Genomic DNA, 14,400 nt, shown 5'->3' with positions numbered 1-14,400 from the left:
CACTATTTCACGACGTTCGGCCTATAATTGTAATAAATCTGAAGATTCCTACATCTTTCGATGCCTGTTGCTGGTTTCTCCATCTACCGATTTCGATGAAATTTTCAGCATGTGTATGATTGACATAAATCTACAAAACGTATATTTTAAATTTTCGTTACAAGCTCAGGTAAAAATGTTGTAAACAGTAACCTTTACAATTTTCTTCGTGATTCCCACAAATTGCAATATTTTCAAAAAATGTTAAACACGTCATCTAGTATACTAATCCTTCTAACTTCTCAAAAAAACTCAAGTTGTTTGATCCAATTTAAAAAAAAAATTATACTGTTCTAAAGAGTGTCCGAATATTAGTAAGAGTCACTGTATGTACAATAAATACATGCAAATATTATACAACGTTCCTGTTCGTTCGTACCGTTTGTTGTTGTTGTTTTCTCCATGCACATTGAGTAACGTTAAATTATTGAGATTCGTCACAGAGGCACGTAACGACTTTTGTAATCGCGTGTTCAGAATCACATTAATTGTTGGAATAAGTGTTCGTGTGAATGGAGCCCCATCTTGTGAATGTTACGAATGTTTCCACGTTCACGATATCTAATCTAAAGACTGATGAAGCGATAAGCTTCTTCATAATCGTACGATCTATGATTACATAAGAAGAAGCTTCTAATATGTAAATAAAGCAGACGAATAATGGATAGATCTTATCTATTTAGACTGTTCAAACGTCACTGAACAAAATTGAATTATGAACGTGGTAGCAAAATATTTAAAATGCAATTTCTTAAACATAAGCATTTATTAACGATGTTGTTAATGTTAATGAACTTCTTTGCTACATTCGCTATTTCTATGTACATGTCTGTGAAAATCTATACCTGAAACGAGTTTTCAATGGTGCATAGTTAAGTAGGTTGGTACATAAGTGAAATATTAAATTATTCCTTTCGCATGGGTATAAGGATTAGTGCCTTCCAAGCTAGTAAGCATCGATTCTGTGTATAACTAAACATTTGAAAAATTGTAACGATAATTCGATACTTCTTTTTTGCACGATTAAAATTGATATTAACAATCCTAATCTGAATATCTAAATAAATAATATTTCTATCGCCTACATCTTCGAATTTCACATTCCTCTCCAGTTGTTTACAAAACTACTTTATAGATATCGTCCCCTTTATGCCAATACCATGAATATACGATTCGATAAATTATAGAAATTCGTAATTGAACATAAAATATAATTGAACAATTCTGGAGATGGAATTGAAATTTTAGAATTTTTGAAATTTCAAAATTTTCTTAAGTCTACTTCAGACTTAAATTTAATTATCAAATAATTTTTTATCGTCTCCTTATCTTTTAATCACATCCGGTTTCTTTACTAAAAAGAAGTGAAAAGTTGCACATAAAGAGAACGATGTAATACTGTATCACTATCGTTAATAATATGCCACATACAATTCTTCATTAGTCTTCACAGATTTAAACTATTCACTAGTCTCGACATTTATGAAAATAATCGATCAATATCGAACCTTTTCCACCGCGGAAACAACGGTGTTCGCTTGCTCGTCAAGCACGTGAAAACGCACGGTGGTGGTTCCCACATCGAGCGCCCCGACGTACCTCATTCTTTCTCAACAACAATTCGATCGTTTCTTTCATTCGAACGTCACCAAATAATTTCAGTTAGATCGACACCGTGTCTTCGTTAAAAAAAAAAAAAAAAAAGGAACAATGTACACGACCACCAAATCACAAGAAATCGCACGACGAACTGGCGCGGTCACTTATCGCGCGTGCTGGCGTGTTCGGAGCAGAGCTCCTGCGCATGCGTCCTTGGCCAGTTTATCGAAATTGCACGCACGTAGCGATGAACCTACTTCACAGCGACAGAACGTCGCTCTGATTCTTGCTGTTGTACCGGATGTCACGATTGGGAAATTAAACGACTTTAAAACGTGATAAGGAGATAAGGTTCGGTGTAGATGTATCGAAGATTTCAATGGCCGAATTTCTGAATTTTCAGCTTTCCGAATTCCTGAATTTCTAAATTTCCAAATTTCTGAATTCCCAAATTTCTATGCTCCCAAGTTTCCGAATTTTCGCATTCCCGAATTTGTAATATCCGTATTCTTGAATTTTCAAATGTCTAAATTTCCTAATTTCAAAATTCTAAATTTTTTAATTTCCAGATTTCCAAATTTTTTAATTTCCACACTCCTGAATTTCCAAGTTTCCGAATTCCCAAATTTCTAAACTCCCAAATTTGTAGTATCCAAATTCCTGAATTCTCGAATTTCTATACTTTCTAATTTCCAAATTCTAAATTTTTTAATTTCCACATTCCCCAATTTTCGATTTCCTGAATTCTCAAATTGTCAAATTCCAAGAAAAACCGAAGTTTAATAAACCTGTCGAAAATGTTGTCAGACAAGCATCAATCATTTATACACGACCAATCATTTCGTTATTGCTACTCTATCTGAAAATACGTGAAAAGCATTGACCCACCCTGGGGGCGTCTCGCATATCTGGAGCTTCGAATTTCATGGGGCGTCTGATAATCGTTCGTTCGACCAGGACCGAAAAATTGTTCAGTCGACTGTTGGTTGTTGGCTCGTTTCAATCAAAATGAGAATACTAACGGTGCTTTCTGTCTTATATTTTATCTGGCCGAATTGTTGTTCGGGTAAGGCGTCATCAAGTGTCATTGTCATTTTTCTTCTTTCACTTATGATATGAAATTTTCTTAATTATAACTTCACCAGAAATTCAATTTGCGTTGATAAAAATGTCTATGTGATCTTCAATGTAGAATACAGTCATATTAATCCATCGTTACGTTCCTCGTTGCAACTGATTAACACCTAATTCATTTTCATTTTATATACACTATTGTCCTTAAATTAATTCAACTTAATTATATAGTATGAAAATGTTTTGTAAATCAGAAAAGGTCATTGTCTTTCTGTAATTTTCGATCACATTAACGTGTTTTTACAACGCTGATCATTGAAATTTTATTTAGCTGTGGTGGATGATCTGTTGACAATGTTCTGCAAGAATATCGAGAATCAATCGCCAACGTTGAGGTTGAAGAGGCATCTTTTCTGCGAATACGATTCCACCATTCGGCCGACTCCTTCTCATAAAATTGTGAACAATGTGACCATGAAACTAATACCAAAAATACTGGAATTCGTAAGAATAATTACATTTATCATTTTAATCATTTCTAATTCAGGAGTCTCGTTTCCCTTTATCATATTTGTATCTCGTTGTTCGTTGGAATTTTTCTTATTAGGACGAATGGAACAGCAAAATGATATTGCACAGTTGGATGACACTTGTAAGTGATAATTGTTTTTACTTTCCTTGAGGTATAACGAAATTCGATGTCCAAGGACTTCAGGAATTGTTCTTCTAGATTTGGAATGACGCTCATCTTACTTGGAAACCCAGTGAGTTCGAAGGGATTAATTTTATTCATGTGAAGAGCGACGACATATGGATTCCCGATCTTTCAGTTTATAATTCGTAAGTTAGGATTTTCAAGGCTAAAATTTTTGAAAGAATTTCTTTGTTTAAATTCTTCTAGTTAGAACTTTCAAATCTGCTTAATTTCTTTCTTTTGAACCTCCAATTAAATTACCGGATGCTATTTTTTTCTTTTTTAAACAGCGGGGATTTGTCGTTCGATCAGACAGGTATACCACCGACGACATGTTTGGTCTTCAATTCAGGTTCGGTTAGCTGCGTGCCTTCGGTAAAACACATCTCCAAATGTGTCACAAATTTTGCTTCGTGGCCTTACGACACGCATCAGTGTCGAATTAATTTCGGTTCGTGGGTTCATTCCGGGGAGGAAGTGAACTTTCACTTAGACAAAAAAGCGGTAATTAAAATTGAATTAGAAAATTGAGTTGAAAGTACTGAAAAATTTTCAAATGCTGCGAAATTCTTCGAATATATAGCGTTACTTAACTGATAAGTGGTAGTTCAATATTTTCAATATATGTACGATTCTATAGTTTCAAATGGAAGGATATACGAACAACACTGAATGGGACTTCAAAGTTGTAAACGCGTACAAGGTGTTAAAAAAATACAAATGCTGTCCAAACGATACTTATCCAATGATCGTTTACGAGTTCTCCATAAGCCGCCATTATGGTATCATGCATACCACATATATTACACCAGCAGTAGCAATGATGATGCTCACGTTAACAGTACTCTGGTTGGATTCGAGATCGACCGAACGTATGGCTGTCGCCAGCGTGAACTTGATCTGCCATATGCTCTGCATATTCGATTTGCACTGGCAGCTGCCGCACAATGGCCCCAATCCGCCTAATATATGTGAGTATTTCAAGGTGGAGCGTAAGAGGGCTCAATGTTAATATTATACAAATATTGTTAGGTGCAGAAATGAATTCACATGACTGATTCAAAGTCGCCGAATTTCTATCGTGATGGTATTCGCAAACTGCCAGAAAAGTGGCAAAAGATCATCGACAATAAGTGGAAATTATTTCGACGATTGATCTATTTTCATTCTTGTTAAATAAAACTTTGATTGTACCCAAAAGTCGGAAAGAATTTGCTTTCTACACCTAATAATTCTACGCGAAAGGAATACTGTGTAAATAAGAATTCACACGAGCATAGTATCACGGAAGCGTAATTTCACGGAGTTGTAACTTTATGCATTGAGAATCCACTCAAGTGTAGTATCATGGAAGCGTAGTTTTACGCTAACGTATTTACACACAAACGTAATTCTATGCTAACGCGAATCCATGCGAGCGTAGTTCTATGGAAGAGTAATTCCACGCGAATGTAGTACTACGAAAGTACTACGAGCGTAATATCACGAAAATATAGTTCCACAGAGCGTAGTACCACGATAAAAGAATTTCACTCTTCCAGTACTCTACTACAGAGATTCACTGGCCCTGGCAGTATTCGCATTACTCTTAACCGCTCTGCTTCGCAAACTGCAAACAATGAGTATCGAAGTACCATATTGGATCTCCACAACGACATCGTTCGTCTTAAACAACAGAGCTGGACGTTTCCTAATTCTCACCGGCGACGAATCCAAAATATCCACCGATGGGATATTAAGTGAAGAAAATGAGGACAATTCAGACATACCTAAGACCGGCAACAAATCTAAGGAATCTTCGTGGAGACATTTCGCCGCCATTATCGAATGGCTATCGTTCTTCGCCGTGGTGTTTACCTACATCGTCATTTTATTCACTCTCGTGCCACCACCCTGAAAAATTGTTCTCTTTTCTTTTGTCTTTCATCAGAAGTCAACCTGTAGATTCTCATTTTCAATAAACGATCATTTATGGAGACTTTTTTTTTCCTTATACTACGTGCTAAGTTAGGAAACTCCTTTCTTGCGTATGCTAAATTAAACAAGAATGATTGATGATGGTCTATGAAATTGTGAAATAAATTATACCGTTTCTATTCCTATTTTTAATTCGTTACACATGACGTTTCTCCTTTTCTCTATTTTTTATTAACCCTTGATTAATCTGAATCTAAGATCGATAAATATACGTCTGAAAATGAGTCTTGTAACTTTGACAATAAGATAAATTCGTTCCAATTTAGTTCTGTAGTAGATGAACACCAGTAGATGATTATTTTAGTATAAACTATCTTAATCAATTCTATAAAGAAAAACCTAGTCCCATTTTGGACTTCGAAAATCATTACAATAACATTCAAGACAGAACTCTCTTTTTTTATCTACTTCGCGAAATTTCAAAAATTACCAAACACTCTAAAAAATTTCACTTCCAATAAATCTTCGCCAGTATCGCGGTTTCAATATTCATTCAGCCTAGAATAACCTAAATTATCTCTCTGTCGCAACTGTTTCATCGAAAGATGATCTATTTTTATTTCACGTGGCAATACACACACGATTGAAAATTCTGTAACCGATAATCGCATAAACGATAACGAGCAAAAGGGGGCGGTTTTCGGCGACCTTGGTTTAACATTTCACTGGGCGTGCGACTAATTCTCCTGGATCTATCGATCTACAGTCGCTGCGGATCTGCCGTTTGGATTCATTCTCTCGTGTCGAATATGTGTAACTTGTTTCATGTTTTCTTCGTGATATTCAGCATTCTATGGCTGAATCAAGGAGGATTATGTGTACAGGGCTACTGCAAAGATATCGTGAACAACTCTGTAATACTAAGACTGAAGGAACATCTCTTCTGCAGTTACGATACGGATGTCAGGCCTACGGACCAGGATAGAAACGCCACTGTTGTTCGTTTTGGTCTTTACATGCGCCAGTTCGACGTTGTGAGTAATTTGTATTTATTGAAATAGTAAAATCTTGTCACTTACAAAAAGAAAGTCACGAATGAGGAATACTTCTTTCTCTTGTTTGCTTCTTTGAATTTGTTTTTTTCTTCTTCTTCGGTCACGTATCATAGTTCCAATGGTAAAGTTCAGAAAATAGATAAACTGAGTTTTTCAAGAGATAAGAGAACCTCTTTATCAATTAATGTGAAATCACCTTTGCATTTATTTTATGGTAGATAAAATTATCGCAATAAAATCATCGTAGTAATAGGCAAAGTTTGCGAATTTTTCTTCACCTATTTTTAAACGCTTCAGGGTAGTTTACTTTCTCAATTGAAAAAGTAGTTTTCTTCTCTTGTGAAAAATGTAATTCTTGCATTTTCGTAACTTTACCATTGAAACGAAGATATTACATTAAAGTTATATACTGAATGGACGTTTAGTCGGGGTAAATCTTCAATTTTCTGTGGAAATTTCTATTTTTCAGGATGATTTGACGAACGTGGTTGACTTCCACGTTTGGGTAAGATTGGTGAGTAGGTTTATCTGCACCATACATCTTTGATCAACACCAATGAATTCACGGAAGATTCTAGTTTGTGGTGTTTTTAATTGCCTGATAGGTCTGGAACGATCCTTTTCTCACATGGGAGCCGTCTGAATACGATGGTGTTAATTCCATTCACGTGATGAGCTACGAGATCTGGATGCCAGATATAACAATACACAGCGCGTAAGTTAACAAACGATAAAAACAAAATTTAGAATCTCAGAAATGACGATGAAAAAATGCTAGAAGATAAATTTTATGTAATTCTTTAACCCTTTGCGCTCGAGATGCGATTCTTGTTCGTCAGTTTAATCCAGCAATTTGAATGACCACTGAGAAGCGATATTAACAGATGTGTAACAATAAAACAAGTACCTATAGACCTAGAATTCTCACACATATGATGGATAGTGTATACAGGATGAACCGCCTAAACGTGATCACCTTCGATTATTCTGTTGTTGGTGAGCAGATTGAAATTTTCTTCGTGTCGCATAATATGGTTGAAAAAAGCCTTTAAGAAAATTATAGTACATTTTTTATTAGTCCTTTTTTTCGAAATTTTCATCGTCACTTTTATTTATTTTTTTTTATGTGAAGTGCAGTCTTTTTTGGCTGAGTTAGCGAGCATTGAGACGAATTCAACGAGTGTAATAAAAACAATTTTATTATCTGAAACGGCGAAGAAAGATGTACAGGAAAACGTGATTTCGTGTTGCTGGATAACATACGACGTCTTTAATTTTAAGTTTCAAGCTTACACAAACTCACAGAGTGTGTTCAAAATGGACGCCCATCAGCTGCAGTACACTCACGTAGACCACAAATAAATGACTGCTTAGTTCTTTCTACGACTTCTGCTCTTTTTTTATTGTTATAATATTTTTTTTTACTAAAATACTGTTTTTACTGTTTCATTAATGCAGATGGAGAAAAAGATATTTTACGATGCTTGCCGAACTCGTCTCAAGGTAGGCGTAAAAAAATTGTAGGTTAATCTATAAAAAATTGAAGGTGATTATGGAAAGTTCGAAAAAAAAAAAAAAATAGATTGATAAAAAATGTACTATAATCATGTTAAATGTCTCTTTGAACCATATTGTGTGACACAGAAAAAGTTCCACTAACCGTAGAATAGTTCCGATCCACTAACAACAGAATAATCCAAAGTAATCACGTTAGGTGATTCACCCCGTATAAACCATCCACCACTATTGAGGGTTTTAGTTGAATATTTCAGAACAACAAATCTATAGGCCTCCATAAATCGTGTACACTCTTTGAAAATTTTGTCGCAGATTAGGAAAAGTATTGCTCATCCTTTCCTCCTTTCGCTTTCTCTTTCATTCCGTCCCCTCGTTTCCTTCCCAATTATCCATACGTCCGAGATTTAAGCAATGAAATAATTTGAAAGGATCAACTTCCAATGAACTGTGACAAGGTCTCGTATAATATAAAAATACATTAACACGTTGAATGCCATAGGGGTCACCGGTGACCGGTACTGACAATGAGTTTGTTCGTAGCGCCGGTGAAATTATGAAACACATAATTCGAGTAAATTTCAATGCTTTTCAATTTTTCAATATAATCATCGTTACTAAAATGGTGTGAAGAAATTAATGCAATATAGAACATATAGAAATAGTTTTGTTTACATGTATATGTATACATATGTATAACATGTATGCTTAAATATTAAAACACTCCAAACAAAGGAAAGGTGAACCAGTACAGTCTCCACAATATGTCACAACTTTTTTGGAACTGTATTCTTTTTTAAAAAATTAAAAAATCCTGCGAAAACAAAGAAATGTATTTCAGCGCCGCGAGAGTCACCGGTGACCCGCAGTAAGATAAATGCGTCACACACTTTAACTTGTCTGTTGTAAATAATACTTCACCATAATATCTAACGCATAATAAGAAATTCATGTTGGCCAGACGGGGAAGTCATGTAAAATTAGCGTGGCATTTAACGTGTTAAATGTTGAAATAAAATAAGTATGTCCGTTCATATACATATGTATCTCTTATTTCTGTTAGTTTTAAAAAATTTCATCAATTTTTAAATAAACATGCTCCGATTTGCTACTTCACTATAGTATAAAGAACCTTCGAGTGCAAAGTATTAAACAATCACTGCTATTTATTTGGTCAGTATTTTTTTTAATTAATGGTAAATATTTTTTCTAATAAACAGTCAGTAAAACTGAATATTTTTGTCAATATAAATAATTAATTGTCACGATTATGTCGCATTTTATCAGTACTATTTTGTTTATTTGGTCGGCATTAATTTGTTTTTTAGTCAATAAAATTTTTTATTAGGTTTCGATTAAGATGTTTTATTTTAAATACTGACTCAACAAATAGCAACCTTGAATTCTATTTTTCAATTAATCACTCGGGTATTAGTGAACTGTATCTCTGAAATATTTCGTATGAAACAATTGATCTCGACATTCAGAACAACAATGGGTGCTGACGGAGTGCCAGCGATAGAATGCTGGTTGAACCATACAGGCAACATATTCTGTGTGCCAGCCATGTCATATACTACATCGTGCGAGTCTGATTCTACCTGGTGGCCTTACGATATGATAAATTGCACCATACATATCGGCTCCTGGGCTTACCATGCACACGAGATCGATCTGCGTTTCATAAAGTTCGATGAGGAAGGTCAAGTGCGTATAATCTCACGGTGTAATGATTATTCAACACCTCGTAATTCATTTATTGATTTTTATCAATATTTTACAAATCAATTAAGTAATTCTCTCGAAATTCTATATACAGGGTGGTCCACGTAAAACAGGCCACCTTAATTATCTTCTCTAGCTATCAAATTTTTATACGTAATTTAAATGGTTTCGAAAGGTAAATAAGATGGAAGAAATTTGAAAATTTTAATTTAAATTATTAATGATTTAAAATTTTAGAGTCCAAGATCATTTTAAGGCCATATTATTATGCATGTTTAAATGCACATCAATCTGTTGCAACGTACAGTAGAAAAATATATACAGGGTGTATCTAGTAACTGGGTCGAGTTATCACTCGATTGTTATTGAAGATAGGAAAAAATTGTAGAGAAAAGTTTTGCATGGTTTAACAAGCTGTATCGTCCTGTACTGCAACTTTTTACGGAAGTGCATCGGTGCAGTGGCAAGGTGCAATTGCACTCGTTTTTTGAATAACATGACTTTTTTTTTTCATGAATCGATTCCTTGTGCTATTCTGAATAACAATGTATTGGAGTAAAACCGTGAAAAACTGAATATGTACTTTTCGAAATATTTACCTCTTTTTCCAGCATCTACAGTATATGTTCAAATGTTCCACCATTGCATTCTAAACATTTTTACACTTTTCATCACATTGTTCAGTTGTTCCTCTACAATTTTTTTCTATCTTCAATAACAATCGAGTTTGTTAAAAAACAAAAAATGGTCCTTATAAAAAAATTTTTCTTCCACGCATTAAAACCATTTAAATTATGTATAAACATTTTCTAGTACCATCGTAGCTAGAGAAGATAATTAAGTGGTCTGTTTTACGTGGTCTACCCTGTATAATAAAGGCACATTGCTCTATTCAGTTTTTGTTTTTCTCTTTTTTTTTAATAAAAAATATACTATAAGTTACAACATTTAAGAAATCCATTTATTCTTGCAACAGAAAAGTATTTTTCCATCTCAATTATTTTATAAGCTCAAAGAATTACTCTTCTTAATGTCAAAAGGTTCAATTTTCATCATTAAAAAAAAAATATGTTAATTCACGTATTTTATAATTCTCAGCTCACCGTGGACATACAGGATAAAAACACGCAATGGGAAATGGTAGAATTTACCCAAAGCGAGCGTCTGGTCAACTCGAAATTCGGTTTATACTTCAGTACTAAATACTTGTCGTATCATATTCTTCTGAAAAGGCATTCGTCCATGCATGGTGCAATATACGTAACTATTGTCGTAGGTTCGTAAGATTAAATTATAAATATTCTACAGACAAATGGATCAGAGAATTATTTTATATTTATATAATAGTACTAATGACGATGACACTGATGACACTGTGGCTAGAACCGAGGTCCACGGAACGTATGATTATAGCGAATCTGAACTTCGTGCTCCATTTATGGTCTGTGCAAGACCTGCAGTGGATGCTTCCTTACACTGGTAATCGCCCACCAGCATTACGTAAGTTGATTGAAGATAGTAAATGAAATAATTGAAAGAAAATGATTTGTGCATATTTGAAAATTTGTTTAAAAAATTCCTAAGAGAAAGATTTAATATTTTTTTCGAGAATTGGATTATTTTTTCTAAATCAGCATGTACATTCTTACTTCATATTTTTAGTACTTTTCTACGAGAATTCACTCGCCCTAGCCACATTCACGCTTATATTAACCAGCGTTCTTCGCCACATGCAAGAACTGACTGCGCAGGCGCCAGTGTGGATATCCTCGATCACGGTTTCGATTTTGAAAAGCAGAGTAGGCCAAGTATTTTTAGTAAGCATTTTGGACCCGAAAGCATCGGCCAGAATCGAAATGAACGTGGACGACAACACGAATCTGGTGTCCTTTGATAAACAAGAGACAACTTGGAGGTATACGTCCGTTTTGATCGGATGGCTCGCATTTGTCAGTGTATTCTTCGTCTACGTGATTATGTTGATCGTTGTTCTACCTACCGATAGATCTGCTAATATTTTCTCGGCGAAAACTTAGTTCGAAAATTATAATATTCTTTTACAGATAAAATAAGAAAAAATTGTAAAGCATCTCTGGTACAAATACAAGTGTTTCGATTAATAATATGATTATTTTTATGATTATCGGATATATAAATTGCGAAGATTTGTCTTTTTTCTTTTTTATACATATATTTATTCTGAAAAACATTTCGGACAGAATTGATTACGTCAACCGGATCTATTTTTTTGCGTGTGTTAACAGTGCGACCAATTTCATCCTACAATGTCCTCGTTACATACAATGAATCGTAACAATGAAGAGAGAATGATACACATTCATAGAATGAGAATTTTATGTATATATTGCGGCAACGAGACGCGTGGGTTAAGTTATCATTCTATGCGAATGATAGAATTCGAAAAAATCGTGAAAGTGTAGTCGCTAATAAGTGCTTGAATGCGATGAAAGGAATATGATGCTCTTATCAGAACTTATCCGGTGCTCTGTCAACAACTTCTTACATTATGTACACATTAAAGTTTAGCATTCACGCGAGTTACACATACTACGTACACGATAAATTATACAAAGGAAAAGGGGAACGATTCACTGGAAGGACAAAGGCAATAACCAGAGTGCGCTTCTCATAGATCTGTTCCTCTTTCCTACGATAGAATAATCAGTAAATGAAAGCACAGTTGACACGAATAAATGCGTTGCAAGTCGTAGAAAAAGTCAAATGAATTATGCTAGCATTGAAATCTTTATGCAAAGAAGACGAGATGGAATGGCGCGAATTTCAGTGTGACTGATACAGTAAGTAATCCTTCAAAACCCTTGGAAGTGGAAGCGAGTCAACTGCATTTCGTTTAGTGTATTGTAGTATAGCATCACGACAGGCACTTTTTAGGCTGTATGCTGCTGAAACATGTATTCATTAAGAACCGAATTTTCACACAGACATAATACTTAAGATATGAAAGAAACATACCACCATAAAGTTGAACTATTCTGACTTGTTTTGTGGTACCATATACATCAACTACGACGCGTAAAGGCCCTGCCTTGTAGGGTATGTCTTTTCCACATACACCCTGGTCTTCTCCATTGATTATAAAGTGCATCTCTGCCATGTCGGAACCAGCTTGTGGCACGTACATAATTCCAATACGACTACCAGCATCCGTGGGTAGAATATACTGTGAAGAATCAATTGTGTTTGGTCTGAGAGCATTGTATGGAATAATTCCACGAGATGTTTCCACGTTTACTCCATCTGTGATCAACTTTTTCTGCACAGATGGTATTCCTTCAGCTTAAAGTACATAGAAATGGAAAAGTCAGTAAAGAAAGCTTTGAATGAAAACAAACACTATTAAAATAGGGTTGTAGATTCTCACCATAGCCTTCGAAGCTATCCCATATACTGTGACTCTTGGTAATGGCAAATATCCATGTATTCCCTAGCCTAACAAGAGTAGGCATAGCAAACTGTGGCAGATCATGTCTCATAGAGGCTGGATCTATAAGCGTGAGCCCTAGCCTCATGTGTCCACTCCATCCTCTTTCATTCTTTTCGATCTCCACCAGAAATATCTCACCCGGTTGCAATGGTTTCTCACTGAAGGCCAGAGAACTGGCAAAGCTGGCAGTACGATATGCCACAGTGTTGTCCTCGTGTAGCATAATGTTCTGCCCGTGGATCGGGTGAAACCTCGTCACTATCTTTCTGGATTTTGTTTCGGTCATCGTAAAATATCGGCTGTTCATTGGTCATGGATTTCGAGCACCAGTACTACGAGCTTCTTCCGAGCGTACTGCACCAACTCGATTTCACGAGATACTTCATCGAGAAGTATACGACAGAAAGAGTCCAAGGCGTTTCGATATTTCGCAGAAAAGACGCACTCTCCGCGCTCGATTTCGATGATACATCGGAACGCTTTCAATGATTCAGATTACATGGTTGCTCGAGGGGCCTCGCGGCTGAGAAAGTGAGGTTAGGTATTCATCGCGGCGATCACCTCGATGAAACTATTTAATAGCCACGTTCTAGCACCGTTGTTGTATATATCGTTTGAGAATCGTTGTTATGACAGAGTATCACGCTAATGTTAATTCTCGAGTGAGGTTCAGAGTGGGCACAAATTTAACGACGGTCTGACGGATGCGATAAATAGGAGAAACGAAACAGAAACAGCTGATTGGATGTGTGTATCACAGTGGCGTATACTTGTTCCGCGTTGCCTTGAATATATTGAACCGAGTTCGGTTAACTTTGCCAAGAATGTAAGAGTGTACTAAATCGAGTGTCAGAATATAATCAGAGGAAATGAAATTATCAATGTTTATTCAGGACACAAGAAACATTTAATTGAAATATTTATTTTTACGAGCAACTTAAGTACAACGACGAAGATGTACAAGTTATATCTCTAAAACGATTCCTCTCTGAAGAAACAGCGATCCTTAACTAATCCCTCGAATCTTTTCATATTGTAATTACTCTGCACGCAATAGATTAACGTGATGAGTGAAATACAGCATGTAAACACACGCAAATAATTCATCTTGTCACTGAAAGAAGTAGATAACAAGATAAGGTGTAGATTAATCAGATTTCAACGTAGGGAATAACGATTCTATCGATAAAAGTTATTGTCCCCTTGTATCTGAACTTAAATCGAAAAAGAGCCTAACTTTCCTAACTAACCCTAACTTTCAATAAATAATATTATTATTTATATAAAAACAAATTACAAATATTAATATTTTGTAA

General features: G+C 35.2%; 4 protein-coding genes across 5 annotated transcripts in view; 2 read left to right on the top strand and 2 right to left on the bottom strand.

Moving 5' to 3' along the window:
• Positions 1-1,773, bottom strand: part of LOC108578071 (putative glycerol kinase 5) — a 7,943-nt gene extending 6,170 nt beyond the window's left edge. The window contains exon 1 of one of the 2 annotated variants that reach the window (XM_017941327.1): positions 1,548-1,773. In XM_017941327.1, the coding sequence (XP_017796816.1) occupies positions 1,548-1,643 (96 nt within the window). In that variant the 5' untranslated portion in view covers positions 1,644-1,773. The remainder of the gene's footprint in view (positions 1-1,547) is intronic. The other variant, XM_017941328.1, reaches the window with a different exon arrangement.
• Positions 1,774-2,636: 863 nt separating this feature from the next.
• On the top strand, positions 2,637-5,303 carry LOC108578060 (neuronal acetylcholine receptor subunit alpha-9-like). Its single transcript, XM_017941314.1, has 7 exons — positions 2,637-2,704; positions 3,044-3,216; positions 3,320-3,364; positions 3,443-3,552; positions 3,697-3,910; positions 4,047-4,377; positions 4,948-5,303. The coding sequence occupies exons 1-7, from the start codon at positions 2,647-2,649 to the stop codon at positions 5,301-5,303; spliced, it is 1,287 nt and encodes a 428-aa protein (XP_017796803.1). The 5' UTR covers positions 2,637-2,646.
• An 801-nt stretch (positions 5,304-6,104) lies between these two features.
• LOC108578059 (neuronal acetylcholine receptor subunit alpha-2-like) lies at positions 6,105-11,654 on the top strand. Its single transcript, XM_017941313.1, has 7 exons — positions 6,105-6,357; positions 6,848-6,892; positions 6,984-7,093; positions 9,381-9,600; positions 10,717-10,894; positions 10,966-11,118; positions 11,281-11,654. The coding sequence occupies exons 1-7, from the start codon at positions 6,133-6,135 to the stop codon at positions 11,652-11,654; spliced, it is 1,305 nt and encodes a 434-aa protein (XP_017796802.1). The 5' UTR covers positions 6,105-6,132.
• Positions 11,655-12,415: 761 nt separating this feature from the next.
• LOC108578073 (neuralized-like protein 2) lies at positions 12,416-13,807 on the bottom strand. Its single transcript, XM_017941329.1, has 3 exons — positions 13,022-13,807; positions 12,613-12,936; positions 12,416-12,539 (listed from the first exon to the last, which is right to left on the bottom strand). Exons 1-3 carry the CDS (start codon positions 13,389-13,391, stop codon positions 12,421-12,423), a joined length of 813 nt encoding a protein of 270 aa, XP_017796818.1. The 5' UTR covers positions 13,392-13,807; the 3' UTR covers positions 12,416-12,420.
• Positions 13,808-14,400: the final 593 nt, after the last annotated feature.

This window comes from Habropoda laboriosa, unplaced genomic scaffold, assembly GCF_001263275.1.
Source record: "Habropoda laboriosa isolate 0110345459 unplaced genomic scaffold, ASM126327v1 scaffold1122, whole genome shotgun sequence".
NCBI classification, from domain to species: Eukaryota; Metazoa; Arthropoda; class Insecta; order Hymenoptera; family Apidae; genus Habropoda; species Habropoda laboriosa.
This window is presented reverse-complemented; position numbering and strand designations above follow the sequence as displayed.